The sequence below is a fragment of the Rhamphochromis sp. 'chilingali' genome (genome assembly GCF_963969265.1).
Source record: "Rhamphochromis sp. 'chilingali' genome assembly, chromosome: 16".
Classification (NCBI taxonomy): Eukaryota; Metazoa; Chordata; class Actinopteri; order Cichliformes; family Cichlidae; genus Rhamphochromis; species Rhamphochromis sp. 'chilingali'.
The window spans coordinates 12,909,509-12,923,124 of NC_137943.1; the positions used below are offsets into that span (position 1 = coordinate 12,909,509).

The 13,616-nt window shown below is 42.2% G+C and overlaps 1 protein-coding gene across 7 annotated transcripts in view; it reads left to right on the plus strand.

Annotated features, from left to right (window-relative positions):
- pde4ca (phosphodiesterase 4C, cAMP-specific a) overlaps positions 1-12,940 on the plus strand; it is a 52,794-nt gene extending 39,854 nt beyond the window's left edge. For 3 of the 7 annotated variants that reach the window (XM_080906807.1, XM_080906810.1, XM_080906809.1), the window contains 15 exons: positions 911-1,102; positions 1,850-1,894; positions 2,392-2,428; positions 3,069-3,142; positions 3,241-3,293; positions 3,703-3,815; positions 6,520-6,613; positions 6,787-6,959; positions 7,064-7,162; positions 7,344-7,508; positions 7,602-7,701; positions 7,829-7,983; positions 8,093-8,215; positions 8,306-8,488; positions 8,877-12,938. In XM_080906807.1, coding sequence (XP_080762933.1) covers positions 911-1,102; positions 1,850-1,894; positions 2,392-2,428; positions 3,069-3,142; positions 3,241-3,293; positions 3,703-3,815; positions 6,520-6,613; positions 6,787-6,959; positions 7,064-7,162; positions 7,344-7,508; positions 7,602-7,701; positions 7,829-7,983; positions 8,093-8,215; positions 8,306-8,488; positions 8,877-9,377 — 2,107 coding nt within the window. In that variant the 3' untranslated portion in view covers positions 9,378-12,938. Of the gene's footprint in view, positions 1-910; positions 1,103-1,849; positions 1,895-2,391; positions 2,429-3,068; positions 3,143-3,240; positions 3,294-3,702; positions 3,816-5,817; positions 6,193-6,519; positions 6,614-6,786; positions 6,960-7,063; positions 7,163-7,343; positions 7,509-7,601; positions 7,702-7,828; positions 7,984-8,092; positions 8,216-8,305; positions 8,489-8,876 lie in introns of those variants that run through there. The other 4 variants (XM_080906805.1, XM_080906806.1, XM_080906808.1 and 1 more) reach the window with 4 other exon arrangements.
- The last annotated feature ends 676 nt before the right edge of the window (positions 12,941-13,616 follow it).

Here is a 13,616-nt window from a genome sequence, read left to right on the forward strand (position 1 = left end):
GCTGAGAGCTATTCTTCCTCTTTGGATCTCATCACCTCCTCATTTTGGTCTCAGTCTGACTTGGATGTGTTTTCTTATCCACCATTGTTGCTCGGCTTGAATTGTGGTGCTGATTTTAGCTTACTTCCTGAGCTGTGAGCTGAGCTCATATATATCACAATGTCTTATCCTTTTTTTGTCACCCTTCTAAATTTGAATTTTGAGTTTTTTTTACTTCTATGTTACACTATTTCCTCTTCAAGAAAGGACAATATCAGATTGAAAGCTTGTGTGATAGAAGTCTTTATAAGGTCTGTAGCGATGTTTTAGATATGAATATTCCATCTTTTAGTAACTGTGTCCATGTTATTGGCACCAGAGGAGCAGCAGTCTGGTTAACTTGTAACTGGAATTTTGTAAAAAGTTTGTCTGTCAGTTTGGTCTGAAGGGAAATGCTTATTCCCACATTTATTCTCCCTTATTCTTTTTATTTTATGGCTGTTGCATTTATACTGCCTGCAGCTCTTAATGGAGCTCGTTTTCTCACCTCAGTGCATGCTGACCCGCTTGACCAGCCACTCGGTGTATTTCCAATAACGCTGTTGACAGCTGGTTTTCGGTTGCTCCTGCCTGATGCTGCAAACAGTCACAAAGTGCTGAACTGTATTTGTGTGACAGACTCAGGGATATATTCATACACACCAGCTATTGTACACATAAATGCACACATTGCAGATATTCTGTGGGAGATATTTTATGGCACTGTGTGTCTAAGAATGGAAAAACAAGCTTTCCAGGAAGCATGGACAGTTTGGATGGATTCATTTCTTCTATTTCCTTTCCTGATCAAATCTACAAGCTGGTAAATTCCTAAATAGCCTCTTAAGCCATCTAACCTTAATAAATTCTCTTTGCATTTATGTCTTCTTAGTTTTGATGTGGAGAATGGATTGTCTGTGGGACGCAGCCCACTGGACCCTCAGGCCAGCCCTAACTCCGGTCTGGCCCGACCGACCAATTTCCCTCACAGCCAGCGGAGGGAATCTTTCCTCTACCGCTCTGACTCCGACTTTGACCTTTCACCCAAAGGTCCCTCCAGAAACTCCTCCACTGCCAGTGACCTGTAAGTCCACCAGTTGAAACTGTTAATCCTCTGTCTCTATGTATTGAGAGGGGCCTAAAACAAACCCTTTGGATAAATCCAATGCCCCGCCTAGGAATCTTGTTGCTTTACATGTAGTAATCTGTTGATATCAAGTTCTCTAAAAGTAAAAAAGAGCTTTTTACATCTGAAAAACACGGGTAAAAGTTTTCAAAGTATCAACAGCCATTCCTGATGCTGTGCTTTTTATCCTAAAGGAATACCACTAGGATCACATGGATCATATTTGCATTTCTGCTTTTCTGTTCTTCTCTATCTGTTTGAGCTCAGAGGTTTCCGGGCTGGAGAAGCAGTTTTGTGCCTCGATTTACGTGCTGGCTCCCTTACCTGTTTGCAGTTTGAGTTCTGAAGCCAAATTGTCACGCAGTTTAACTTTTTTACTTGTTTTTCATAGAGTGAGGAGGACTGTTAAGAAAGGTCCACCTTGAGAAGACTGAGCCTTCTCAAATACTTTATTAGGACATGCTATGTATTGCTTGCAGCTGTTTTCCCATCACAAAGTGCTTGAATGTCAAATCTATTCCACTGGGATTCTAAAGAAAGGAATATTTTGTTTGTTTTTCTGTGTGTCTCAGTTACATCCCCAAGCAAGACATTATAGATTTCACGCTATCTAAAAAAAAAAAAGAAAGAAAGAAAGAAAACCTTCAGTTTTGTAATTGAAGCAGTCACAGATTTCTTCAACCTCTTGCCTATCTGTTTTTAAAGGGAAGAAAGCTTGAAGCATTGGGAAGTCAACTGGTTGTCATCTCGGTGAGAAGAACATGATAAACAAAATAAATTAGGGCGAAAATAAACCCACACTGGCTCTGTCCCCTGAAGGCCTCTTCTGCATTCCCTCTGGATGGCTTCATGATCATTTCCCTCCTTTCTCCCGATGACTAAATATCAAAAACCTCTCTTGTGACCCCTGTCAGGCTCTCTAAAACACCCCGTTCTGTTTTGTTTGTTCTTGCATGCGACGCTTAATCAGAGCGGAGTCAAGTATAATAACACACTTTTGGGTTTTTTTTACTCATATTTAACTGTTCATAACGTGTCGCCCACCCTTTCCACCTCACCCCGACTGTTTCCTCACCGGCCTCACTAGAAGCAGTGCATGTCTTTAATAAATTAAAATAAACTATAATAGATACGAGGAAGGTTTCTTTTTATCACTCTTTGGTATCACAGTTTAGGGATTTATAGTTGAGCTTCTCAGTATTTTGTGTTTTTTCATGCTTTTTTCCTCTTGTGTGTCTTTTCTGCAGACATACAGAAGACATGATAGTCACACCGTTTGCACAGGTGAGTCCTCTGAAATCTTTTCCAGTCAGCCTGTTTTACTTATTGTGTTATTTGAAAATTTGGCAGATGGACAAATTAAGAAAAAAAAAAAACAGCCTCCAGATGGTATGAGACTGGGTTTTAGTGCTCTACCGGAACATCCCCTCAGGATCATGTTGGCCCTGCGACAGGATCAGCATCCCGCTGGTGTTGCCTAGCTCTTGCGTGGGATGTGCGTCACTCCTGTGCTCACTTTACACAGTGAAAGGAGCTGAGAATCCAATACTGCTGGATCATGCTGTTTAAGATATGCATGGTGGCAGATAAGGCTCATGCATGGATCAAGTCTGGACATCTGATACTCTGTGGGCTTTCTCCTCATGCTGAGTCAGTGTTTGGTGACAGATGCAGTGGCAGACGTGACCTAGAGGAGTGTCAGTGATGCTATGAAAACATCAGAAAGGGAGTGGGGGATGCCTTTGGGTAGCACATCTGCCAAGAGTGGAGAGCCACAGTATCAAATGATAGTCAGTGATTTGTGTTGAGAAGCTCTTGTTCAATGAAAGTGGAAGCTTTTATGAGCATTTAAAGCTACACTTCATCACATTACAAATGCGTCATTTGATGAACTCATACATTCACTCCTTTGTTCCTCTCGTAGGTCCTCGCCAGCCTGAGGACAGTCAGAAGTAACTTTGCCGTCATAACCGGCCAGCAAGATCGCACGGCCAGCAAGTAGGCGTTTTGGAGACTTCCTAAGTCTTTTTGCTCTTTCACCACCACACCTGACTTGTGTCTTTAATATGTTCACTTTGGATGGTCTCTGTTTACAGAACACGATCTTCAGGCAGCAACCCACCATCCATGTGCAAGACCAGCCTCGCAGGTTGGTAGCGGCTTTGGAATGAGATATTTACTTATTAGCCCAAAATACACACTTGTTAAAAAACAAACAAACAAACAAAAAACACATACACACACACACAAACACACACAGATGGCAAGGATATTGGGAATCGGGAAATCTGGGTTACTGGAAACACATCACAGCTGTTTAATTAGTAAGCGAATGTTGTTCAACAACACATGAAATCCAGTGGTGGGCAAGTATTCCAGCCATGTGCCTGTAATGATGATTTTTTTAATGCTTATTGTAAGTCACTTGTATCCTCATCCCATGGATACAATTACTATGAAACAAAATGCAGCTCAATATTTGAGAGGGAAATACCATTAACATTTCCTCCCCGATGAAATTTAATATATATATATATATGTGTGTGATATACATACAGAGGAGCCTCACCAGCAGCTGGCCATAGAGACTCTAGATGAGCTGGACTGGTGTCTGGAGCAACTAGAGACGCTGAAAACCCGACACTCTGTCAGTGAGATGGCTTCCAACAAGGTACTTTAACAAAACACTAACACACTACCAACAGCCTGCTAAGTTAGACTTTTAGAAGCTGGTAATTTAGGCAACTGAAAGACTGAATGAAAGTTTGTTGCTCTTTTGGACATTTCACAAACACACACACACACACACACACACACACACACACACACACACACACACACACACACACACACACACACACACACACACACACACACACACACACACGAGTGAATCTTGCAGTTGTAGAAAATGGATTAAGTGCAAGGTTGGGAGCTTAAATGGCATTGTAAAGCGCTTTGGGTGCCTTGAAAAACGCTATATAAATCCAATCCATTATTATTATTATTAAACATCTGCTGTAGTTGCTTAAAAGACGTATGAGGGTCAGAGAGATGAAGTTTTGAAGACAGGGTCCTCTGGTCCTGCTCTAATTGCAAGTTGGAAGCTTATTGGACTGTCCTTGTATATTTTGGAGGGCTTTTGGTATAGAAAGCACCAGAGAACAAACCTTGGAGGCTGATTATGCCGTTATTCCTGTATATGTCTATTTTTAGACCTCACCGCTGGGAAAGGTGCTCAATCTGCAGCCGTGCGGTCATTTTCTTCCAGCTTACTGTTGTCATTTCCCCTTTTTGAAATGAAATGCAGCCGATTTCTTTTTAGAATGGATAATATAGACAGTACATGAGGCATGTTCATTTTCATGCTTTATGAATTGATGTATTCTTTGGCTGTGCTTTTTTCCTGCCCAAATTAGAAAAGGCCCCAAATACGACACTAAACCCAAGGATTGTGTGTGGCCTCTCGTAAATACAATTACCATCACCGATGCTTTAACCAAGCTGAAGGCTCATTAACACAAAGAATCCATCATGAAAATATGAATAGAAGCCCCCATCTGTCCGCAGATGGAAGAAGCTTACATGCATAGGATGATTCCCGGCATGCAGATGGGGACTAGAAACAGGGACACACCTTTTTCCCTGAATCATATGCAGAAACATGTGAATGAGTAGTGGGAGTGGGAGAGATGTTGCACTGGATGAAATGGAATCCTCACCGTGCATGCTTCCTCCATCCTTCCCTCTCCTCTCCGATCAGCACTCACAAACACCCACTTCATAGAAGCGTCCAAACATAAGGAAACAGACCTCTTCTCATCACATAAATCTGAATTACATTATTAACCAATCACGTACCGTGCCTGCTTCCTGCTTCCTGCTTCATGCATACACCATTCCACACGTCACTCACGTGGCAGCGGAGGGGAGTTTCGCTGGAGGCACCCCCCCTCCCACGCCCACTCCTCTCCCCAGCCCCCACAATTGCTGCAGATCAGTCAATGAGCTAAAGAAAAGAATTATCCATGCCGGCCCTTGGGAACAACGACAGGTGCATGGGAGGCTGAAGTGAACAATGTTTCTGCATCCCTGACGACCTTATCGAACCGCTTTGTTAAACTGGATCTTTACTGACCCTAGAAAGGGTCTTTGAGCAATCGTGCAACCACTTTTAATCACTGAGTTATTTATATGTGAGTAGGGTATTTAAGAAAGAGCTTTTTACATGCCGCATAGGCATTTTTTTCCTCCTCTGATGGTAATTACTACCAAGTTTGAATTTTGTATAAAAGTGAATAAATCAGCTTAACATTAAGACCACTGTAATTATCCTTCAATATTTTCTATCTGCTTCTGAGCACGATTTAGCTGTGAGTGAACTTTTGGAGCCCGCTTTAAGCATTTCTTTGTCAAAGCATTTTGTCTTTTGCTCCTCTGATTGTGTTAATGGTCAGGGCACCCAAGTCTCTGTGGTGCGTGATGTACTATTTTTATTTTTGGCTACAAGAATGAACCCTCCTCCCCATCCATTCAAAGCTTTTCCTTCATACCTTCAAACTTGGTGCACATGGTGTGTCTCACAACCTCACTCTGCCCTGCCTACTGTGTATGTCTCGTGGCCAATGACGGCTCTCTGTTTCGCTACACGCTGCTGCAGCGGGTGTCTGATTGGCTGCTATTCTTAGGCATTTTTGAAAGGAGGTGGAGATTAGAGTACCCCATTCTCCCTCTGTTTACACACATAGTGGGCAGGCAGTAACTGAGTGGATGAGGGAGAGTCGGGGAGAGTCTGCCTTCTCTGCCTTGCATCCTGGCATCCAGCAGCATTCCCACATACATATGCTTCAATTCTCCTGTTCTTCCACAGACTTATAATCAAAGCTTCTGCAGCACTCGCTGGTGGATTTTTCCGAGACAGGCAGCTTTGTCGAACAGGCGTGTTAAACCTGAGAGCTCACTCGTTTTATTTTTGCTCCCATGCTTGACTTTACGCTGAAATGCCAGAAGTGACTTGTTTCATCTCCATCTCGTTGATGTTCATTCAGGTGAGGAGAGGGGAGGAGAGGGATGAACTGGATGGGAGGGTAGGAGACTCCCTGAGGTTCACGTGTTGCTTGTTTTCTGACTTTCTCTGAGACTCAACACGTCTTATGTCAGCATGATCTGTGGCATCTGCTACTTGTATTTGACTGAACCGTTTGCAGGTTTTGAGAGAGAGTGATTTGCTTGTAAAGTGTTTCTTTTCTACGTTGTTGTTAAGAGATAACTGTTGTTCCAGCAGGCGGCTGAGTTGATCCGACCTAGTCTGTCCACAGTTTAGCAAACAGAGTGTTTGATCAAGCTCATTGATGCTTGCATGTGTTTGTCCTCAGTTCAAGAGGATGCTGAACCGAGAGCTCAGCCAGCTGTCAGAAACCAGCCGCTCAGGGAACCAGGTGTCTGAATTCATCTCCAGCACCTTTCTGGGTAAATATGCCGTCTTTGTACGCTACACACTGCTGCACATACATGTAGATATGCATGTAAATCACAGGACAGTGCTCAGACAGGAGTAGTTGAAATGCATGACAGCAGGAAAGTTAGTGTTAGTGGTGCATTTCTGTTTTCATCACTGTTAACTGGATGACTTTCACTGGCAGAGAAACAACATGACATGGACATCATGTCTCCCCCGACCAAGGAGAAAGACAAGAAAAAGCGTCCTATGTCCCAGATCAGCGGTGTGAAGAAGGCCACCCACAGTCCCAGCCTCGCTCCTTCAACCATTCCTCGATTTGGGGTCAATGCTAGCCAGGAAGGACTCCTAGCTAAGGTGTGAGGACTAGTTCATTTGTTATTTCCCTGAGGCTAATTCTCTATTTTTTCCCACATACTGAATTTTGTTTAATATACGTATTTATACTTTCTCACTGACAGGAACTTGAGGATATAAATCGATGGGGTATTGACATCTTTAAGGTCTCTGAGTATTCTGGGAATCGCCCACTGACAGTCACCATGTACACCATTTTCCAGGTACCACATCACAGCACACAGCGTACTGTATGGCTCCTGTACTTTATAGCCTCAAACACGGCAAAGCAAACAAGTGCATAATGAATTTACTGAAGTCAATGAAGCAATGACTTAGCAGACAATTTGTAATCAGTCATTTATCTTTACCTTGGATGAGCCATCCTCTCCTCTGCTGTTGCAGGAACGTGAGCTGCTGAAGTCCTTTAAGATTCCAGTGGATACTTTCATTACCTTCACAATGACTTTGGAGGACCACTATCATGCTGATGTGGCCTACCACAACAACATCCATGCTGCAGACGTGGTCCAATCAACACACGTGCTGCTGTCCACACCTGCACTGGAGGTAAACGCTCAAATACACAGTCCAGGTTGATGCCCTCACATACACGCACGCATACACACAAAACTAACTGTCTCTCTTTGTGTGTCATCCAAGGCTGTGTTTACTGATCTGGAGATCCTCGCTGCGCTGTTCGCCAGCGCCATCCACGACGTGGATCACCCCGGAGTTTCCAATCAGTTTCTCATCAACACCAGTGAGTTTGCTCGTAGCTCTGCAGGGATTATCTGAATGTGTGTGGGTGCTGAGTGTATTTAACTATGTAGCTGACGAGATCGTGATTTATTTTACATTCAGAGTTTTTTATGCCTTTTTGTCTTCAGACTCAGAGCTGGCCCTGATGTACAATGACTTGTCAGTGCTAGAGAATCACCACCTGGCTGTAGGCTTTAAGCTTCTGCAGGAAGACAACTGTGATATTTTTCAGAATCTCAACAAAAAGCAGCGTCAGTCGCTTCGCAAAATGGTCATCGACATGGTGAGTGGACCATTAAGATCGTAGACGTGCAGTAGCTCCACTCAGCTTAGGCCTTCTTTTTCCCCAGTGACTTCTGTTTGGTTTAATGTGTTTAATGTTGTTCTTGCAGGTGCTCGCCACAGATATGTCCAAACACATGAACCTGTTAGCAGACCTGAAGACCATGGTGGAGACTAAGAAAGTCACCAGCCTGGGAGTCCTGCTTTTAGACAACTATTCAGATCGCATACAGGTGAGAACTCTTTTTATACAAAGATAGAATCAATCTAATCTAATCTATATATTTGACATGTGACAACACCTGTTTAATTTGCCACTGCAGGTTCTTCAGAACATGGTACACTGTGCAGACCTGAGTAACCCGACCAAACCTCTCGAGCTGTACCGCCAGTGGACAGACCGCATCATGGTGGAGTTCTTCACACAGGGAGACAGAGAGAGAGAGAAAGGCATGGAGATCAGCCCCATGTGCGACAAGCACAATGCTTCAGTAGAAAAGAACCAGGTGGGGAATAACCTAAACCGCGAGCTTAGCCTCAAAATCAAATTCATGTATTTTTCCTCTTGGTGCTGTTCGTCAGCCTAGATTTAGATTGTTCTGTTGTGAGGGGGTTTTGGAGATCCCTTCTCTTTTATATAATGGAACTAAAAAGGCACTGAAGTGGTCCTCAAAATACATTTTATGATGAACCTGATGGTTAATGATAGGGAGACAGCCTGTAAAAATTAGCCGTATCTAGCTTCATGCTTCCTGTGGTTGATGGATGTAGACGTCAGGAAGAAAACTAGTTCGGATACAAAACCGCTCACGGAAAGATGGAGTTCTTTGATTAAGTCAAAGCATCACTGCTGAGTTTGTTATTCGCAGTCTTAAACATTGCTTTCTCTTTCAGGTGGGTTTCATCGACTACATTGTTCATCCTCTGTGGGAAACATGGGCCGACCTGGTGCACCCTGATGCGCAGGACATCCTGGACACGCTGGAGGATAACAGAGAGTGGTATCAGAGCATGATCCCCCACAGCCCATCACCTCACCCAGAGGGCCAGGAGGAGGAGGAGGAGGAGGAAGATGCCTTTGCAGGGGAAGCTTCGGCACATGGTCGGGGTAGCGGGTCTGCTTCTGCTGACAAGTTTCAGTTTAAGCTGACCTTAGAAGAAGAGGGGGAGTCTGACACAGAGAGTCCACCTGAGGAAGAGGAGGGCCACAGCAGCAGGAGGCATGAAATCTACAGATCCGATTCGGCCTCTCATGTATCTCGAAGGCTTCCCAAAATGCTTACAAGTGACTCGGGCAGGACGTTTTCTTTAGACTCGGAGAAAGATATGGCAGAAGAAAGAGAAGAAACAGATGAAGGCGTCTCTGGGGTTCCACGCTTTCGAATTGGCACATAGCACCAGTCAATAGTTTCGACTCTTTCGACTTTCTTTCGTTTAATTATTCTTGATTTCAGTGCCTCGCCCTCTGTCACACCCCACCTTCCACTTCGAGCAAACGCCACCACCTCTGTTTTTCTGCAGATGGGGTTTAAGAGCAGGACTCAAGGTGGGGAGTACGGGAGTGCGGGAGGCTGTGGGGGAGGACTGAGAAAGTCTGCAGTTTCACACAGCAGTCACTTGCACTGGAGAGAGACAGATAGCCCCAGTCGCTGTTCCAGTAAGGACAGGAAATCTGTGTCTCTCACTCAGACAAATTGTGGCTGAAGTTCCACAGAGACGATAAGAAGTTAGAAAAATACACGCTTTTCTACCAGCTAACCTAAAGTCCGCTACGACTAAAGACAGACGTGTCTTCCTCTAATGGAGTATTTTTTTGTGTGAAAGAAGCGAGGAAGTGATGAATGACTGCGAAAACACAACAAAGTCTTTTAAGACTTCTTGCCAAACTTGCAAATGCTGGTTTGCCTGCCTTTTGGGGGTTTTTTGGTTTTTAATTTTTGGTAAGTTTTTTTTTTAAATTCAGTTGTCTGTTATTTAGATTCACACACAGTAAATTGAAGCTACAGCTAACAGCAAACTTGAAAGAAGTGTAAGCAAATTCATAGCACAAAAAGAAGAGCTATGAAGGATTTTTTTTTTGCAAAACACCTTAAATGTAGCAGATATTTGAAGTGACTCTATCACTGTGTTTGTATACATGCAGTAGCACTCCTTTCAGCTGGTGTTGCACAGCCGATTTAATTGTACTCAGCAGGCAAGTTGCTTTAATGATTATAACGCCTGAGCTGGCACCGCATATTATTTTTTCTTGTTTTCAGATGTATTATTTCCATTTTTAATAATCTTAATGAGATATAGTCAGCAACAAAACTGAGCCAGGGTCAGTGTAGCGTTAGGCGCTCTAGGAGTTACATCCAGAGCGATGTGGGCTGTGCTTATGGTGCCTCCCAGTGTCCACATGTGGAACTAAAGTTCTGGTACTGTGGTAAATGATTTGCAAGTTCTTACATTGAAAACCTATTTAACTGTAGGACTACCCAAAAAAATGTCGGTTATTTTTCTGTTTTTGTTGCTTTATTGTTTGGATTATTTTTATTTGATTTGATGTTTGGCGCCCATTTTATCAGTTTGCCTTCAAGTTTTAGCACTTTGCAGTTTTGTTCATAGGTAGCCTTCGTTTTTGTCTGTTTTTAAGGGCTCGAGCCAAAACATGAACTCATTGGAGGCTTTTGACTGAGAAACACTAACTAGCACAGACATCATGAAAAAAAAAAAACATAAAAAGAAAAAAGAAAAAAAACCTCAGTGTCACAGTAGAGTTACGAGTACATTAAGCTATTACAGTTCCATTATTCTTACTTCACAGCACCTACCTACTGAAATAGTGTTTTTGGTAACATCCACTAGCATAGATTACTGCACTAATGAGGGCAGTGTCTTGATGAGGTTGTAATGACAGATGTTAGCATCGCTGTAACTGTAAAAACCCAGGAGGTTACAAAGAGCCAGTTCCCTGTGCCTGAATCTCCCCTCTTTTTCCCCTCTCATTGATCAGTACTTTGCTCTCCACAGGGACACGCCGGTAGTCAATGACAAAACAAGTGCCAAGCAAGCATGACACAACCCGTACTGTAATTTCCATTTTGCCACTGGCTACTTTCCATCAGTGACTGATAAAGTTGGTTGATTGTAGCACCCAGTGTGCCAATCTGACCTCAGTGTCTCTGCTCTTTTCTCTCTCTCTCTCACTGAACTCCTGTTCGAACCGTAACAGTAACTGATATTGTCTTAAAACAGTGACGTGTTTGTTGTCCGGGTGAATGAGTTTTCTTTCTCATGTTTTTCTTTTTCTTTTCTTTCTTTTGAAGTATTTGCTAAAAAGAAGGAAAAAAACTCAAAGCACTTTGTACGGTTCTCTCACACTTCTGCACTTTTCTGTTGACGGACGGCCTGGTAGTTTAATTGAATTGGATGAGCTGGACCATTGACGCTCAGAAGGGCTGAAGTTCCTTGTCTTGTCTTGTCTTTTCTTTTCTTTGGTCCTTTTTATAATGAACTAATTGACTGTGCAAAAGAAGTGTTTTGTTGAGATGTGTGACATTAGCTGCCGGATTCAAACACTATGAAAGTAATGCAGAGAACTTACCAAACTCATCCTGTCGAGAAACTTTTTTATTACCATGAAACAGTGTAACTTATGTTTTAAATGTGTGACTGAGCTTTCTTTCTTCCTTTTTTTTTGTTTTTTTTTTGAAGCCTTATTTTTAACTTGGGATTTTTTTCTGGTCACTGACATGCTGGAGTAAAACATGTGCAATCCTTTCTGTAGCCGACGACTCAACTCTCAAAGATGCCTTCAACACCAAAGGACTATTTAACAACATTATAACCAGCACAACATGCAAAGAGTCAGTGTGTGTCTCTCTGTGTGTCACTAATTCATAGTGTTCTTTTTCCTCACAGTACTTTGTGTACAGTTTATTTATTGCTTCTGTATTACCTGTCAGCAACGATGTGACAGACAAGTAGCTTTTTTTTTAGTCTAAGGTTTTAATACTCACACGTGGCTTCATGTGTGAGAAACTTTTCCTTTTCACTTCTAATATAAAATTATACATGAGCGAATACTCACTTTCACTTTTGTCTTGGTGTAAAAATTGCTGAGTGACAGATTTCCGTCTGGGTTTTCTGGATCACGTCCTATCGCCTGTCTTCCTCTGTCATCACTGATCTGATCGCATCACGTGTTCTTAAAGGATCTCGGAGTACGTGCACTCATCTGAAAGCTCTTTGACTCTTAGTGAAGATGTCACGTTGTCGAACAGCCTCAACAGCCAACCAAGACCAGTATTTCTGTGCGTGGAGATTTTTATGAATGTGTGTCATAAACTGAAACTCTGCAGCTTTGACAATCCAACTCTGCTGTTTAACTGTGGCTGCGTTAGCCCTCTGTCCAACTAGAACTGTATGCCTTGCCAATAAAGGAAAAGCTCTTCACTTTGTGATGTCCCGTTTTCTCCTTTTATGAGAAAAGCAAGTCATAAATGCATTTATCACTTAAAGGAAATGAGTATTGATTACTGCTTTTTTAAAAGTAGCTCCAAAGAGAATGCGTTTCTACGTGACACTGCAGACAAACATTGTTCAATGCTAATTTTATTTTCAGTTCTAATTTCCAAAGGGTGGATCTCGCTCTGTGAAAGCTCCAGCCTCGTGTCACCTTAAGTGGATAACAGATTAAGATGATAAATGGTTGTATTTAAAGACATCTTATCTTAAAGACCTTATAGTATCATATCACCCCAACAGAGCACTTCACTTTTGGACTGCTGGCTTACTTCTTAATATATTTAAAAGTAGTTTGAGAGGTACCTCTTCTGTGGAAACAGCTCCCAGTTTGTAATGTATTTAGGTGATTCACAGACACCCTCTCGACTTTTAAGATAAGGCTTCAAACTTTCCTTTATGATAAAGTTTATGGTTAGGGAGTGGATCAGGTGACCCTGGATAGTCCCTACCACTTGGCATTTATCATTAATTATTATTCATGTCTAGTTTTCTTTCACAACCTGTCTTTTGTTCTGTCTCCCTTCACTCCCTTCCCCTCACGGAGCCTGGTCCTGCTCGAGGTTTCTTCCTGTTAAAAGGAAGTTTTTCATGTCACCAAGTGCTTGGTCATGGGGGTCGTTTGGTTGTTGTGGTTTTCTCTCTTTTATTGTAGGTTTGTTGCCTTACAATATAAAGCGCCACGAGATAACTATTGTTGTGATTTGGTGTCATGTAAATAAAGCTAAATTTAATCAATTTTAATTGAATGTATTGAACTGAATGCTGAGTTTTGGAGATTAGTGCAAAATATGTATTATACATTGCAATTAAAATGTAGTAATAAAAAAAATTAAGAAACACAATGCTATACATCAAGGAGTGATAAGATGAATATTTATTTCTGTATTTTATCCTACCTAAGTACTGCACCAAACTTTAATCAGTTCGAGACACAGAATACCCAGTGGTACTTAGAGTAGAGTTTTACTTAACTTTATCAAACTACAGGATGGTTTATGCATGTATGTTAACTCTCATGTAACTCTCAAATTCTCCGAGTTTGTTTTATTAGAGCCTGTCCTCTCTTTTGGCCAATTTAAGAAAGAAAACGCACGCAGCGCTGTATGGTCACTCTGGCAATGTTGA